The sequence below is a fragment of the Aythya fuligula genome, chromosome 16 (assembly GCF_009819795.1).
Source record: "Aythya fuligula isolate bAytFul2 chromosome 16, bAytFul2.pri, whole genome shotgun sequence".
NCBI classification, from domain to species: domain Eukaryota; kingdom Metazoa; phylum Chordata; class Aves; order Anseriformes; family Anatidae; genus Aythya; species Aythya fuligula.
Window position 1 is genome coordinate 15,390,697 of NC_045574.1, and position 16,591 is coordinate 15,407,287.

Genomic DNA, 16,591 nt, shown 5'->3' on the forward strand with positions numbered 1-16,591 from the left:
CTCCTCCTGCTGCTGCCGCCGCTGGCAGCCGGTGCCTGGGACGCGGCCGGGTACCTCCTGTACTGCCCCTGCATGGGTGAGGCCCTCCCGCCGCCCTCTCCCCGCCCCTGCCCGCCGCCGGGGCCCGGTGTGGCGGAGGCTGAGGCCCGTTCCTCTCCTCTCCTCCTCCTCCTCCCTCCCCTCAGGCCGGTTCGGGAACCAGGCCGAGCACCTCCTGGGCGCCCTCGCCTTCGCACGGGCCCTCAACCGCACGCTGGCTGTGCCGCCGTGGATCGAGTACCGGCATCACCGGCCGCCGTACACCAACGTGAGCACCGGGGGGGAACGGGGGGGAAACGGGGGGATCGGAGGGAGCAGCGGGGGGGAGCACCGGAGGGAACCAGGGGGAGAACTGGGGGGACCAGATGCAACACTGGGAGGGACTGGGAGAGAACGTGGGGGGAAATGGGGGTACCAGAGGGAGCACCGGGAGGGAACCGGAGGGGAGCACCGGGAGGGAGTACCAAAGGGAACTGGGGGGACCAGAGGGAGAACCGGGGGAAGGCTGGGGGGGAGCACCATGAGGAAACGGGGGGAGGACTGGAGGGAGCACTGGGAGGGACCTGGGGGGAACCGGGGGGGTGCAGAGGGAGCACCAGGAGGGACCGGGAGGGAACCGGGGGGGACTGGGGGAAGGAACTGGGGGGGAGGGACTGGGGTGAACAGAGGGGGGAGCACCGGAGGGAACTGGGGGGCAGGTCCCGGGCCTGGCCTTGGGGTACTGGGGCTCCACTTGAGGCCGTGCCCGCCGCCCGCAGCTGCATGTGCCGTACGAGCAGTACTTCAAGCTGCAGCCGCTGCTGCGCTACCACCGCGTGCTCAGCCTCGAGGACTTCATGGCAGAGCTGGCACCACGGCACTGGCCGCCCGGGCAGCGCGTGGCTTACTGCTTCGAGGCGGCGGCGCAGAGGAGCACAGACAGGAGCAGCTGCCCCATGAAGGTACGGGCACCCTGCCCCTCACAGCACGGCTCGCTGGGGACATTCAGGGCTGGCTGGCTCCTCCGTTTGCAGGCACGGCCCCGAATTGCCACGAGTGCTGTTCCTTTTGCTGCTCTGCGTGCCTTGCTGCACCTTCCTGGCAATTCTTCCAAAGAATTATTTGTAATTCTTCCAAAGAATTGCCAGCAAATGCCCGGGGTTCAGGAAGGCTGTTTGTGTAAATGGGTCTTACCTCTTCTGACCTGATTGCGACTGTCAGGAAAGCAAACCTGGAACAAATAATGCCCATCTCCTACTGGTCCTTGCCTGGTTCCTGTCTGTGGTATAATTGTGCAGCTCGTTTTAGAGTAACCTTTAAAACATTTAATGACTGGGGTGTTCTTGTTCTTTTAAAGCAGCCTTTGCATTAGTTCTCAATTAACTCTTTAATGTTTCACTCCCTCCTTCCCGTGGAACTGATAAGGGACAGGCAGGCAGTTATATTCCCTCTGTGCTCTTCCTGTAACGGAGGAACTCTTTGGCTCTGCAGCCCGGGATCTTGTTAGCTCACTCTCAGACCCCACGCGTGCACTGAGCGAGCGCTTGTCTCTCCTTTGCAGGATGGAAATCCCTTTGGTCCGTTCTGGGATCAGTTCAAAGTGGATTTTGATAAGTCTGAACTCTTCAAGGGAATCTCCTTCAGTCCTGCATACAAGGACCAGTGGATCCAAAGGTACCAAGAAGCTGGAGAACTGCTGGCATGATGCTCTAGGCATTTAGATTAACTCAGGAAAACAAAGCCATGAGTGTCTTTAGACATATCGATGTGTTTGGGTGATAATTGCTCTAGCCTGGGATGAAGATGTAAGCTGTCATTGCTAGGTACCTCTTTGTTACATGTATTGGATTCTTACCTTTTTGTCAAAGAACACTAGTGAATTTGTTACTGGGTGGGAGGTAAAATGTGCTGTCAGAGTTTTGCTCCATTCTATTCCCACAGCAAAATGGTTCGGACCTGTCTTGTATAAATCCGGGGCAGCAGATGCTGTATGTCTCAGGCTGTTCTTACCTTCACAGAACTTCTACTCAGCAGTCCTTGTGCAAAATTGTGTGTGCAAGGTTGTTAAACTCCCATCTGTTTGACTTTTTTGTGGTTTTTTTTCCTCCCCTTAGGTTTCCACCATCCAAGCACCCCGTACTTGCCTTACCTGGGGCTCCAGCCCAGTTCCCGGTCCTAGAGGAGCACCGCCCCCTGCAGAAGTACATCGAGTGGTCTGACGAGATGGTGAAGAAAGGAGACGCCTACATCCACTCCCTGCTGGTCAGGCCGTTTGTAGGAATTCACCTGAGGATCGGCTCGGATTGGGTATGGCTCGGCGCGGGGCTCGTTGCTGTAGTTGGGTGGCTGACACCATGGAAAAGCTGACAACCATGGAACATGGTTGGAGTAGACGCTGCCCTTCTGGGACGGGAGCCTGAACCTGCTTGCACTCAGTAACTGCTGCGTTTCAGTGCTAGGAATGCTGTTGGGATTCCTCCTGCAGACAGATCGTAACGCTGCTGGAAGGGGTTTGGGGCTTGGTAGCGTGTTCTTGGTGTGTTCTTGCAGCCTTTCCGTTCAAACGTGATGTTTTCTCTTCTTCCAACAGAAAAATGCTTGTAACATGTTAAAGGACGGGACAGCCGGGGCTCACTTCATGGCGTCACCTCAGTGCGTGGGCTATGACCGAAGCACTGCTGTGCCCCTCACCATGGACATGTGCCTGCCGGACCTCAAAGAGATCAAACGGGCTCTCAAGCTCTGGGTAAAGAAGACAGAAGCTAAGTCTGTTTATATTGCCACTGATTCCGAGCCCTACACGAAGGAAATACAGCAGTTCTTCCAAGGAAAGGTAAAGCTAAGGATAAATCTTATTCCAGCAGGAGTGCTTTAATAAAAGCTGGTATTATGCTGAGACATTTGGCTTGTAACAACAGGTGACTGGGTTGATTTACTTTCCTTGCTTTTCCCTGCAGGTCAAAGTCGTGAGCCTGCAGCCGGAGGTGGCTCAGATCGATCTGTATATCCTCGGCCAGTCCGATCACTTCATCGGGAACTGTGTCTCCTCCTTTACTGCCTTTGTAAAAAGAGAGCGTGACGTGCATGGAAAACCCTCTTCGTTTTTTGGCATGGACCACCCGCCAAGGTTACGGGATGAATTCTGACCAAAAGAGGAACGGGCTCAATAGTTCTCTGAGCGTGGTACCTCACTGGGGGACCACTCGTGTGCTAACGGTGTTCTGTGCTGTGCAGAGCACGCTGCCGGGCTGCAGCAGGGCTGTTTCCAGCTCCTGGGTACTCCTCACAGTCACTCTTCTGTCTGACCTCACTTCTGTGTTTCCAGGGCGATACCAGACAGAAAAGAAATTTTAAATCATGCAGTTTATAGGAAACTGGAAACTATACATATACGGTTCTCATGATGTAATTTATATATCTCTCCATCCTCATTTTTGGGGGTTTGCCAACAATTTCAAAGAAGCTGCTCAGATTTCCTCTCTTTTACCATTAGTAATTTTTATCTGGAGATGTTGAGAAGCTTCTCATTGTCCAGAACTGACTGTAAGTTCTTTTAAAGTGCAGAGTATTGTCAGAAATATCATGGTCCTGAAAAGATAAAGATAAAGCTCAGGATAGGAAGTAAGATCTGGGTTTTATCGGGTACAGCTGTTGCCTTGCTGGACCCACATCACCTCGGTGCCTCACTTTCCGTTCCCTGTGGCGGGAGATTCCACACCTGCCTCACAGCAGTGCTGAGTGGGCGGCTGTGGAGCAACGCCTCGATCTCCAGCGGTGCTAGAGAAGCCTGGTGGCAGCGCGTTCACTCATTACAGTTACGTGTTCAGATGGTCTCTGTATTGAACTGGGGAAGGGTTTTGGAGGGACGTGGATGGACGATTTTTTGTAGTCGAGTTGGGGACTTAGGGTTTTGTAGCTGTTGATGTAAGGTGGAAGTCTGTTAGAAATTGTTTTTAAGCTAAAGGTCCTGCCGTAGCTGTAGCGTGGGTTGGTGCATGTTTTACCTAGGTCCGTGTTAATGGTGTCTGTTTGTTTTTTTTTGATTTCTGTACTCTGTAAAAGTAACCCCTCTGACAGCAGAACCCCTGGTGGTAGGGCTGCTTCCCAGCACAGCGAACTGAACAGCGTTAGCTAATGGCGAAACAGCAAAACCACCAAAAAGCTTCAGTTTGCCCCAGCATTTATCCATTTACCTCTGCCACCACGTCGGGGCCTTCAGCAGCAGGTCTCAAAGCGCCCACTGCCTTTTGTCCTCCTGTCACCTTTTTTTGAATCCAGACTGCAGAACTGGGGTTAATTCCTGATAGTGCCACTCGTGAGGCTGTGGGTCTGGGCTGGCCGCCTCTGCTGCAGTTCACTTGGGTTTAATTCTGGCATTTTGGGGTTTTTGTTGTTCCTGCTGTTACTTTCCACCTCCCTCCCCATGCTGTGAAGCAGGTTGGTGGCTCCGTGCCTCGGCCCCCCGCTGCTGCCCGGGGGTGGGCGGGGGGAGAGGGAGAAAAAAGGATATTTTTTAGAAAAAAAAAAACATGTATTTTTCTAACAATAAAGAGCTTTTGTAGGCAATGCCGTTGCCCTGCGCATCCTTTTTGGGGGGCTCCGGGGCCTACCGGGGGGGGCCTGGGGCCTACCGGGGCCTACCGGGGGGGGGCCTGGGGCCTACCGGGGCCCACCGGGGAGGTGTCTCCGGGGCCTACCGGGCCCGATGGCGCTGCGGAAGCGGCGGCGTGGGGCGGGTGCGGGCGTTGCCAAGGAAGTGACCGGGGAACGGGGCGGGGGGGGGGGGGGGAGGCGGCGCCGCTCCGGCCCCGCCGCATCCGGTGCCGCGGGAGGAGGCGGCCGCGGGGCTCCATGGTGACGGCGCAGGTGAGAGCAGCGCGGCCCGGCCCGGCCCCGGGGGGTCCCCGTTTACGCCCCCCCCCGGTCCCTCCCGGTGGGCCCAGGCCCGGGTCGGGGGCTCCCGGGCGGTGCCCGGCAGCGGGAGGCGAGCGGGGGCTCTGGGGGGGGTTGGCCCCGGGCGGTGGCCGGGGGCTGCGGGGAGGTCGGGGGGCACCGGGCCCGAGGAGGGGCTGAGAGGCACGGGGGGGGCTGAGCCCTAGGGCATCGTCGCCCCCCCCGGTACCTGGAAGGTTCACGCAGGGGAGCGGCGGTGGGATTCAGGGGGGCTCAGGGTGGTGCCTGGGAGGTGCGAGGTGAGGATTTAGGCACCGAGCCCCAAAATTCCCCAGATCTGAACCCAGATCTCCGCACCCCATGCAGGGAAGCCTCGTGAGGGCCGAGGCATTGGGGTCGCCCAGGTGTGCCACGACCTCGCTGCCAAATATCCCGACCAGAAGAGCCCGCGTTAGCCCACAGCCAGCCCACGGCAGGGCTCGTTTCCTCAGGAGCAGTCTGCTGTCGTAGAAAGGAACTCAAATGCTCCCTTTGCTCCCCACCTTGGTTACGTGGAGCCATCTTCCAACGCATTCCTTCAGCCCTGAGACCCAAAAGGATGCTCAGGGGACTGACCCGGGTCTCTTGAGACCTCCCTGTGTGAAGGAATCCCCGTGGCACAGAAGTTTGTGGTGCTGCAGCCTGCGCCGCGTCTCGCTGCCAGGCCCCTCTGGGCAGGCCCTGTCCAGCTCCGTCCTTGCAGGAGAGTTTCTGTGAGCACAAACACCACCAACTGGTTCTGCTCCTGGTCACGCAGCTGGGTGAGGCCGGGGAGAAACGTGATTTGATGTGCTGTGCTCTCTCAGGAAGCTTCACACCAGCAGCTAAAATAAGGGGAGATGATTCGTGATAGGTTGTTATGAAAATAGCCCACATCGGGGGTAAGATAAATTATCTGGGTCTATAAAAAGAGACTTGCAAGTGAAACGGGGGAATGCATCAAAAGTTTAGGAAGCTCATATTGCTGAGATACACCCAGAGGAGCAGCAAACATGCAGCACATTTTTTGTTAACCGTATGCGTTGCCAAATCTGAACAGAACAGGTGCTGGACATTTCACTTTTAACTTCCAGGTGAGTATGTGCACAGCAATGTATGCTCTTGAAAAACAAAGCAACCAATGTGAAGATTAACTTAATCTTCATCATTTAATCCTAGTCAGCATCTCTTTTGCAAGCTGCCCTTCTCATCAATGTTATATTTTGGATGTTAATTATGTAAAATAGGACCAGGCTCCTCCTGTCAGAGTTTGTGCCTAATTTGAGTCTTTGCCAGTATGTACGCTCCCCGTGCAATGCAGATAAATGACGCGCTGCTTGTTTTGTGAGCTTGTCTCTTGTGAACTTGAACTGTAGGAATATCTCAGGTAGGTGGGGAAGGAGAAGCATCACAGAAGCACAGCACACATTTATATATATAATTACTCATGATGAGTAGAGAGAGAGTTGCTTTTTCTGCTTCTGCAAGACTTGTCCCCATTTCAAGTGTTCTTTTCTGTTGGTATACCAAAATACATGTTCCCTGTGGGCCAGAAAATAAGGTCATCTTTATTTGGAGTTGTCAGCTAGGAGGGAAATGTTTTTCTTCAGTTGCAATCCCAAATTCCTGTCGTGGTTCCAGTGCAGCGTGCGGGTTGTTGAGCACTTCTGGATGATTGTCCAGTTTGGGCAGCCCCACGCACGTTCCTCATCTTCCTGCTGGTAACTTCTAAATGCTTTCATGGGAACAACGAGGGAGCGAGGCGCTTCCCTGCACAGCAGCAAGGAAATTCTGAAGGTCGTGTTGAGGTTTCCATACAATTCTTCAACATGTTTGTTTGTTCCTCTTGTGCTATTCTTTGTAGTGCAGATCTGCAGTCTGGGCGTTGAGATAGGAGCGTTCTGCTTCCTTCTTCAGTCCTCTAGCTCTGCTCTTGAAGTTCTCTGTCACCTTACTTGAGAAGCTCTCTGGAGACTTGCAGTTACTGAGTAAAACCAGACTAAATCCATGGGCTGCTGCAGATCCAGCTGGTAGAAAGATGGATTTGGAAAAAAAAAAATAAACTTCTTAGAAATCACACTGCATTTCTCGAGCTGTACCATTGAGATCTTCAGTGTGAGGCTGCCGCTTTAGCAGCAACGCAGTCCTTGTGCTCTGTTTTAAATGGCAGCTCGTGGTGCCAACTGCTGGGAAATGCAGCAGCACGTGTCTTCCTCTGCAGCCCGGAGTCATCAGCGGCTCGGGTCCCTGAGCTGGATTTGTGCACCGTGCCTCCAGGCTGGCGCTGAGCCTTGTGAGCCCGGTGGTCCCCGCTCAGCCGGTGCAGCAGAGCAGGAGCGTGGCGTGCAGGCGGTGTGGTTGGCATGCGTGAGCAGAGCTGGCTTTCATGGAAAATCCCCCTAAAAGTGTGTTTTTGAAAGAAAAACAATAGCATAGGTCTGTGCGAACAGTTGTGCTTGAAGGCTCTCAGGCACACAGGGTTGTTTTCTGTTTCCTATAAAAGCAGACGCACGAGCTCTAGCTGAGGAACACATTGGTTTGCAGAATCCTGTCCCAGAGGGCTATCACGTTAGAGAAAGACGAGGGTGGCCTCAGAGGACTGCGAGCTTTATGAAATGTTTGGAAGTGATATGGAAGGAGCTTAAACTCACCTCAGAAGGCTGAGAAGGGCAAACCTGGCAGGTGTCCGCTTCGCACCCTCATGTCCTCTGACTGCTTGAGCATTAGGCGAGGCGTACCGTGGGTCGTTCCACCGTTAGAGCTTTCCCTTCTACTCTCAGCTGGATACAGGCTGGAAATGCCACCTCTGTTTTAATGCTCCTCTTAGCTGCCAACGGATTTTGGAGTCCAGCTCACTGGGGTGATTTGGTCCCCTGGCTGGTTTGGCTTACAGTATCTGCAAGCCTTGGAACGCTGCTACGCTTGGCTGCCGTAACGCTCTACTTTGCAGCCAGCTAGAGACGTGGGAAAACTTTGGGGTAACCATTATGTTCCTTCACTTGACAGAAAAGTAAAAGTAACATCAGTTTTCCCAGGTGTGGAAACGGAACGTTTGGGGGTGGGATGCCTGGAAATGGACGAACCATTTAATGATTTTGTCTTGAAGCCTCGCAGCTGCTGTAGCCCAATTAAAGATCTATTATGCTGTAGGTAGGCTTCAGAAAGTGACTTTAGAAGTTTTAATGCAGAAGACATAAAAGCATTTGGGCAGCATTCCAGGGAACTGCTGTCACTAAAGAAAAACCAGGCATAGGTTCTAAACCTCTTGTGTCAGGATGGTCCTGATGATGCATCACATCACATCACATGTGAGAAGACTGTAATATAAAGGTGGCCTCATAAAAATGAGACGTTTTTGTCAATATGTAGGAGGCGTAAAAAGAGGCAACTCTGAAAATACTATATTTGTGTTTTGTAATCTCTCGACTGTTGGTAGGTAGGTGAAGCACGCAGGTGAATCACCGGCTGATTTCCTTTCATGAGCCTGCAGCTGCGTTCTGAGCAATATGGACAGAGCAGGTCTGTGCTGGATTTTCAAAGCACAGGACTTAAAACAAAAAGCTAAGCTGCAAAGGGAATCAGTGGCAAGGAGTTACATCATTTTTATAAATAGTTTAAAAAGCGTTATTATTTTTAAAGGTCAAGAAAAGGATCTCTGCCAACTGCAAAGGTGAGATTTGATGAAGATTCTTAGCAGCAGAGCCTGTATAACTGATACTGACAGGCTTTGGTGAAATAATACTGTCTTGGCTCAGGCCTTTTTTTTAATTTTTATGTTGTCCTTAATTGTTATTCTTCAAAATCCCTCAGAACGTAATGCAAAATTCTGCTTGAATAGATGAGTCAAATATTGGCTCTGTGCAGCAAACTGCCTTCATATATATGCCTTCCTTGTTTCTGTTCTAGGTTTCTAGCACTGGATCAGCCATTGATCAGAACACGCCAGCCACAGCCCTGCTGTCATGTCTAAGTTAAAGAGCTCTGAGTCTGTTCGGGTGGTGGTACGATGCCGGCCGATGAACAGCAAAGAGAAGGTGGCTTCGTATGAAAAAGTCGTTAACGTGGATGTCAAATTAGGGCAGGTCTCAGTGAAGAATCCGCGGGGAACATCTCATGAACTGCCTAAAACTTTCACCTTCGATGCTGTGTACGACTGGAATTCCAAGCAGGTTGAACTCTACGATGAGACCTTCAGACCTCTCGTGGACTCTGTGCTGCAAGGTTTTAACGGGACAATCTTTGCGTATGGGCAGACTGGAACGGGGAAAACATACACGATGGAGGGGGTGCGTGGTGATCCCGAAAAAAGAGGGGTCATCCCCAATTCATTTGATCACATCTTCACCCACATCTCTAGATCCCAAAATCAGCAATACCTAGTTAGAGCTTCTTACTTGGAAATATACCAAGAAGAAATCAGAGACTTGTTATCAAAGGATCAATCCAAACGGCTGGAGTTAAAAGAGAGGCCGGATACAGGTGTGTATGTTAAGGATTTGTCCTCCTTTGTTACAAAAAGTGTCAAAGAGATAGAGCACGTCATGAACGTGGGAAACCAAAATCGCTCAGTTGGTGCCACCAACATGAACGAGCACAGCTCTCGGTCTCACGCCATTTTTGTGATCACCATTGAATGCAGCGAGCTGGGACTTGATGGAGAGAATCACATCCGTGTCGGAAAACTCAACCTGGTAGACCTCGCGGGCAGCGAGCGCCAAGCTAAGACTGGAGCACAGGGGGAAAGGTTAAAGGAAGCTACTAAAATCAATCTCTCTCTTTCAGCTTTGGGCAACGTGATATCTGCCCTAGTAGATGGCAAAAGCACACACATTCCATACCGGGACTCAAAGCTAACTAGGTTACTTCAAGACTCGTTAGGTGGCAATGCCAAGACTGTGATGGTGGCCAATATAGGCCCTGCCTCCTACAACGTAGAGGAGACTCTTACAACACTAAGGTATGCCAATCGTGCCAAAAACATCAAGAACAAGCCGAGAGTGAATGAGGATCCTAAGGATGCTCTGCTACGCGAATTCCAGGAAGAAATTGCTCGACTCAAGGCGCAGCTGGAAAAACGGTCCATTGGGAAAAGAAAGAGGAGGGAAAGGAGAAGAGAGGGTGGGGAAGAGGAGGAGGATACTGAAGAGGGTGAGGATGAAGGAGACGACAAAGATGACTATTGGAGGGAGCAACAAGAAAAGCTGGAGATTGAAAAGAAAGCCATTGTTGAGGATCACAGCTTGGTAGCAGAGGAAAAGATGAGACTGCTGAAAGAGAAGGAAAAGAAAATGGAGGACCTGAGACGAGAGAAGGAAGCAACAGAAATGTTGAGTGCTAAAATCAAGGTAGAATTCTTCCTCGTCATACTTTCATACTTTTTAAAGCACTTTATTTAGGGTGTGGGGAGAATAGCAGGTTTCCCAGTTAGGAAAGGTATTTCAAAAGAAGTTTCCAGAATAGTGGTTTGTGTTTAATCAGATTTTAAAATAAACTGTTTCTAGACAGAAGTTGAAATTCCCTTTGTTTCCACCATTAATTAGGAACCTCAATATTCATGAGTTGCTGCATTGTTCTTATATGCTGATCTTGTAAGATCTTAAGCAATCATCACAATGAAATGTGATGATGCATCTTTTCGCAAGCTGTAGCACAAAAAAAAAGCTTCATTCTGCAACAGATCATTAACAAGATTTTATATGAGAGTACACATTTTCGTTCTTCAGATTGGCCACGTTACAGCAGTGTGTAATTCCAAGCAAGTTACTGTTTCATTTCTCCCACAGTTTTACAGGAATTGTTAGAAATAGTAATGCTCATAGCAGGTAACTTAAGAGAGGGCTGCCCTCGTGAAGCTGTCTGTAAATGAGAGAAAGTCACATCCTGTGGAAAAGACTTGTTAACTGGTCACTGAGAGGGAAACTTATGACCGTGTTTTCTTTCAGGCAATGGAAAGCAAACTTCTGGTGGGAGGAAAAAATATTGTGGATCATACAAATGAACAGCAGAAAATCCTGGAACAGAAACGACAGGAAATTGCGGAACAGGTACAAGGAAGAACATTTGTTATTTTTGTATAAAAAGCCTTGCTGTGGAACTTCTATAAAACATTGTATCAGGAGAAAGGTAAGAAAGTTTGCACAGGGTTAACCCTGAAATTGATTAAATGGCAATCATAAATCTCAAAAAAAGGGTCAAGGGCTTGTGTACTATTTGTTGTTGTATGAAATATGTAGATAAGGCTTATAATACTTTTCTTCCAGCTTTTCCCATTAAAGATTTATATTCCATCTTAATTGGATATGTCTGTAAGTGAAGAAATAATTGGAAGGCCTCAGGGAGTGACAGTTCAACTGTTAACTCAAGGGAAGGGGTGTTTACTATGTGACAGAAGCTTATTTTCTATTACGCATTTTCTGATGGTAATTCATTAAGTGCAATGATTAGTATGAATAGATTTTTAAAAAAATCTAACCACAACATTTCATTCCTTTAATTGAAACCTGAGCGCTTACTCACCCTATCTGATTCCAATAGACCCTTCACCAAAATAAAGACAAAGAAGAGCTAATGCTTCTGGTATTTCTAAGGCAAGAGATAGGAAGAACTAGAAGCTAAAGCAAAAGCCCTGGAACCCAGGGAAGTAAAAACATCCTAAGTGTTGGTTTCATGTGTGTCAGCCTGGAGGTGGCAATGCAATTGTGGTCCCTAACATTGTACATCACATTCTTCAGAAACGTCGGGAGCGAGAAATCCAGCAGCAGATGGAAAGTCGGGATGAGGAAACACTAGAGCTGAAGGAGACCTATAGTTCTCTTCAGCAAGAGGTGGACATAAAGACCAAAAAACTCAAAAAGGTAACAAGAAAATTCTTTCTTGTCCACTGGGTTAGGAATAAAACCAACTTGTGTGTGAAACTGAGAGGAACATTGGCAAGTTATGACTTCAGCTCTTGTTGTCTGTTCCAGTTATTTTCCAAGCTGCAAGCTGTGAAGGCAGAGATCCATGATCTCCAAGAAGAGCACATCAAGGAGCGCCAGGAACTGGAGCAGACCCAGAATGAACTTACCAGGGAACTAAAGCTAAAGTAAGTCCCGTCACTTCGTTTCCTGTCAGTTAACTTCAACAGAGACGGTTTCTTACGGGGGGAGTGAAAGGAAGGACTGTTCTGCACATGCTTGTGGAATGATTTCAACAAGAGAAAGCCAAAAAATTCCTCCTTTTCCATGGCTATATTAAGTCAGCGCGAGAGGAGCAATAGAGAAAATTGTCTGCTGATTGCGTTTCTTGTGTATTTCCTGTTGTTGTGGTTTTATGTAGGCACTTGATTATTGAAAACTTTATTCCTTTGGAAGAAAAGAATAAGATCATGAACAGATCATTCTTTGATGAAGAGGAAGACCAGTGGAAACTGCATCCCATCACCCGGCTGGAGTGAGTGTACTTCTAATCTTTTACGTAGGATCTAGTTACAGGTCACAAAAGACCCTCTAGTTACTAAGAACAAGGTACCCCAACAGGGGATTGAACTGGGGATATAAAATGGCCCTCCAACTTCTTAGCTTCTTGTTGAATTATAAAACAAAGTTATTATTCATCTGAGTAGGTTGAATAAAATAGGAATGCACAATTAGGAAAATTCGTGGAAGATTAAGATTTGTCTTCTAGATGAGCCCAGTAATTATATGTAGCATATACGTAATTCTCCACACACCACTGAAGTAGCAGTAAATTCCTATTGTATTTGTTTCCTAGATGAGTTGGGAAAGCTCTCAAAAATTACTATGCGAGAGCTGTGGGTATATCCTGAATCTCTACAGAGGAAGTTCTCTAAAGCAAATTTGGTAAGCAGGGAGCAACCAAGTGCATCTGTGGTCTGTATGATAAAAAACAACAACAAAAACCATAGAGATACCCTGCTTTGTGCAGGGAACAGATGACAAGGGATAACTGCTTTATCTTGTTGACTGACTGCTGAGAGCTGTTCTTGGAAATGCAATCTAGGTTGTTTCTGCTCTCTTGAAACATATTTCCATGTGGAATTTGCAGATGTTGTAGCTCATAAATTCCAAGAAGAGTTTTTGGTTCTGGTGTATAATAGACTGAGTATCTGTGTTTCTCTAGTAACCAGCAAATGATGAAAAGACCGGTGTCTGCTGTAGGATACAAAAGGCCACTAAGCCAGCACGCCAGGACGTCCATGATGATTCGTCCAGAAGCTCGGTACAGGGTAAGTCCAGACGTGGTGACAACTTTCAAATGTTCACCTTCCTGGTCAGGGGAATGTGATTTCAGAGGATTGTTAGTTCTTCTATGGGACGTACATTTTTACAGTGTCCTGGTAGATTTATAAAGTACTTCAGAATATGCTTTGGGGGGAAAAGAAACTATTTGCATGAAAGCATGCAGGCTTTGATTTTGCTTCTACTTTCCCAGGCAGAGAATATTGTATTACTGGAACTCGACATGCCCAGCCGAACAACAAGAGACTATGAAGGACCAGCCATCGCTCCCAAAGTTCAGGCTGCTCTAGAAGCAGCTCTGCAGGATGAAGATGAGATACAGGTGGATGCTTCGACCTTTGAGAGCACTTCAAATAAAAAACCAAAAGCCAGGTGAGCTGAATTTTTAGTAAGCAGACTAGCCAGCAGCAAAGGGACAAAGCTAATTGCTGTCTGTCTGCAGTTCTCATCAGTAAAGCTATGGCTAATGTGGCTGTAAAGCAGAGATAGAGAGAGAAGGGAACGTAGGACAGTAGAGAAAGATGAGACTGATTAGAGTATAAATCCAGTAAAAAAAATTGGAAGTTTAATTTTGATGAGTAACAGGTGACATTGTTGGGGCTTTTTTTGTTTATTTTTTTTTTCATTTTTACTTCTTCAGGCCTAAAACTGGAAGGAAATCAGGGGGATCCTCTTCAGCAGGCACCCATAGTTCTCAGCTCTACCCACAGTCCCGAGGGCTGGTTCCAAAGTAAAACCAGCAATTCCTCTCCAGGGCGTGAACAGCCTTTGCCTTCTGAGAGCAGACAAGTAAAAACCTGCAGAGAGACCTCCCAGCCAGACTCCAACCCCCTTCCCCTGGAGGTGGCCTCTTTGCTGTTTAACTGACTTGTGCCAGTCCAGGTGCACTGAGCCACAGGAAGATACGTGCTTGCAGTTCAGCATTTGGCCTCTGTGGGAAACAGATTTTAGTTAGGAAATCAGAAATGCATGAGGTACGTTACAGTGTATTAGAAGCAATGGGAAGCATGGGGATCACCTCACAGCATCACCGTCTCTCCTTCTGCACTAGCCCTCTTGCTGCACTGGGCTTTTTTGCTGTTGGGCAATAAGAAGACAGAGTTGAAAGTCACCTCAACAGAACCACGGCTCCAGAGCTTCATAGTGAGAACCAAATGAGGTTAAAAAGCAAAGGATTTATCCAAACTTGACTAGGTGCACATTTTTTCCTCTTCCTGCTTGAAAGGCTGGCATCATCCTTTGGGGTTAAGAAGTTGGTCTGACCAGGCAGAATGGCAGCTGTCAGCATGTATTCACCACCAGATAGCTGTGCCTCCCTTTAGAACTGTAGGACAAGAAGGGGTCTTGAAAGCAACTTTGTACTCGGTAGAAAGGAAGCAATAGAAATTGAAGTCCTTTACTTGTTTACAGGCGTAAGTAAGAGCTCCTCCAAACTGACCTCCTGCAGACCTCACCCCTACCAACAGGAACCACCTTGTCAAAGAATTCATCTGCATACCAGTGCCAGCTCCACAGCTTTCTTCCTCTCTGTTGCTTCCATCTTTACCCCTGGCATTTGACACCAGTATCCACACCAAGCCTGAACGGGGGGCAGCGCGCGGCCATTTGCTCAAATCTCCCCCTGTTCACAGGAAATGTGGCGTTGGCATGGAGCTAACTGCCCAGCAGGCTCCTAGGGCTGGCTCTGCTCTCCCCCGTAAGCTGGGTGGAAAGTAGAGCACCTTGATGAGAAGCTGGCTTTTGAGCGCACTGTTCTTGTGAGTATGGCCCCTCCTAAGTGTCTCAGGAGGTTCAGCACTCGGTACCCCTTGTGCCTCACCCGGGTCACGTTCGAAGCTTTTCCTTTGCACCTCCTGGAGCATGCAGGGCCCGGTGGGAGCAAAAGCACACGTAACCGAGTCTGGGTAATGGAATCTGGCATTAAATCCAGGGGCTGTACTTTGAAAACAAGGGAGGAAGAACTCCTGCTTTTGATGGTCTCTCTGCAAGCTGCCCTATGACTAAAGCAGGCTGCTGTAATGCTGCAGGCTTGTGTGGCGGGGTTGAGGGAGATGGAACTGCCGTGTTGAAGACAGAGTAAGGTGTCCCTGTCTAGTGTCTCGCAGCTCATTTGTAAGTTTTAGTTCATTGTATATTGAGACTTGGGATGTTATTTTTCCTGGTTGCTGTTGCCTGTCACCCTATGAATGTTTTTACCTATTTCCTCTCCTTCACTGATGACTTTCTCCAGACTGACATGTGTGAGTGTATGAGGACTTGCCTGGTTTTAGAAATGCTCTGATATATGGACTCTGCCTTGTGTGCTCGTTACGTATCTGCTGAGTGACTTCATCCGGGCTGGAGAACTCCATTGTGTCTGACCCCCATGAGCAGAAGGAACTGCACACTCAGCACAGCTCACCTCTGCATCTTGCGGGCATGGTGCCTCGGTGAGCCAGCTGCCCAGGTGGGCCCCGAAAAACTCCAAGTCAGCTGCTCTGGTTCATGGAGTGCTTTTCTGGATCACAGGATCAATACACACGCACACACATATTTTAGTTTTGGTGGAGGAAAGAGGAGTTTGGCCATAACCGAGAGAGAATCACCAGACAAATTTCAAGCAGAAGATGGAAAGCTGGTATAATCTTCCTTTTTATAAAGCACTGTTTGTGTACAGAGAGCCTTTTACTTAGCTCTTGTTGTATAATGTAACGTCAACTTCTCTTCCCTCTCCTCCGTCTCTCCCTAGCACATAATATTCTGTACCTTGACATTTTAAAAGATGATTGTATGCTGTAAGTGCTCAGAGAACTGAAGTGAAACAAGGGGGTTCTACAACCTGTACTAGCAAGGTAATATAGACGCCTGTATGTCCATACCTACGTGTATGTTTCACGGGAAGCTGCATCCACAGCCACGTGTGTTTGCACATGCGCACACTGCCTCAGTTACTTCTGTTCCATAGGGAATCCTACGTTACACTCATATGCTGGAAACTCCCCTTGTGGCAGGACTGGTACAGTGGAAATCACAGTGCAAACCCAAACCGTTCTCATTTTAGTACTGATAAGCTAGCTGGTAAATATGTCGGAAAGGCTCTGCTTTTAATTCTGTAGAAATTCATTAGCAAGGTAAAAGAAACTCAGTGAGGTGGAAAAAGAATAAAATTGCATATTTAGTCATTGTATTTAAATCGGAGCAGTGGGTAGAGATTTGGTTAGCGTGTTCACGGGCAATCCCAGATTGTTACAGAAGCTGTTAGATTCTCATTTTGATGGACGTACCCTTGACCAGATACTCGGTGGCACTGATATTAAGATAAAATACATTGTCTTAAGCTCTACAAAATGTACTGAACTCTGTGTTGAAATTTTTAAGAAACATTCCTGCCAAGTTTGCGTGCCTCTGGCTGTTATCTGAACCATCTGGGCTTCCTGCAGGTT

General features: G+C 48.6%; 2 protein-coding genes across 4 annotated transcripts; both read left to right on the top strand.

Annotated features, from left to right (window-relative positions):
- Positions 1 to 3: 3 nt before the first annotated feature.
- POFUT1 (protein O-fucosyltransferase 1) lies at positions 4 to 4,531 on the top strand (the record flags this gene model as incomplete). Its single annotated transcript, XM_032198572.1, has 7 exons — positions 4 to 76; positions 186 to 307; positions 798 to 980; positions 1,580 to 1,692; positions 2,133 to 2,325; positions 2,609 to 2,851; positions 2,976 to 4,531. Coding segments are annotated over 7 exons (1,116 nt in total), but the record flags the coding sequence as incomplete, so codon positions are not given.
- A 297-nt stretch (positions 4,532 to 4,828) lies between these two features.
- On the top strand, positions 4,829 to 16,496 carry KIF3B (kinesin family member 3B). 3 transcript variants are annotated; one of them, XM_032198163.1, is made up of 9 exons: positions 4,829 to 4,884; positions 8,836 to 10,274; positions 10,872 to 10,973; positions 11,661 to 11,783; positions 11,895 to 12,013; positions 12,247 to 12,360; positions 13,051 to 13,156; positions 13,363 to 13,541; positions 13,810 to 16,496. In XM_032198163.1, the coding sequence occupies exons 2-9, from the start codon at positions 8,892 to 8,894 to the stop codon at positions 13,901 to 13,903; spliced, it is 2,220 nt and encodes a 739-aa protein (XP_032054054.1). In that variant the 5' UTR covers positions 4,829 to 4,884; positions 8,836 to 8,891; the 3' UTR covers positions 13,904 to 16,496. The 3 variants fall into 3 exon arrangements, with proteins under 3 accessions (XP_032054054.1, XP_032054056.1, XP_032054055.1); XM_032198165.1 differs by having other exon boundaries at positions 14,580 to 16,496; XM_032198164.1 differs by lacking the exon at positions 4,829 to 4,884 and adding an exon at positions 5,970 to 6,023.
- Positions 16,497 to 16,591: the final 95 nt, after the last annotated feature.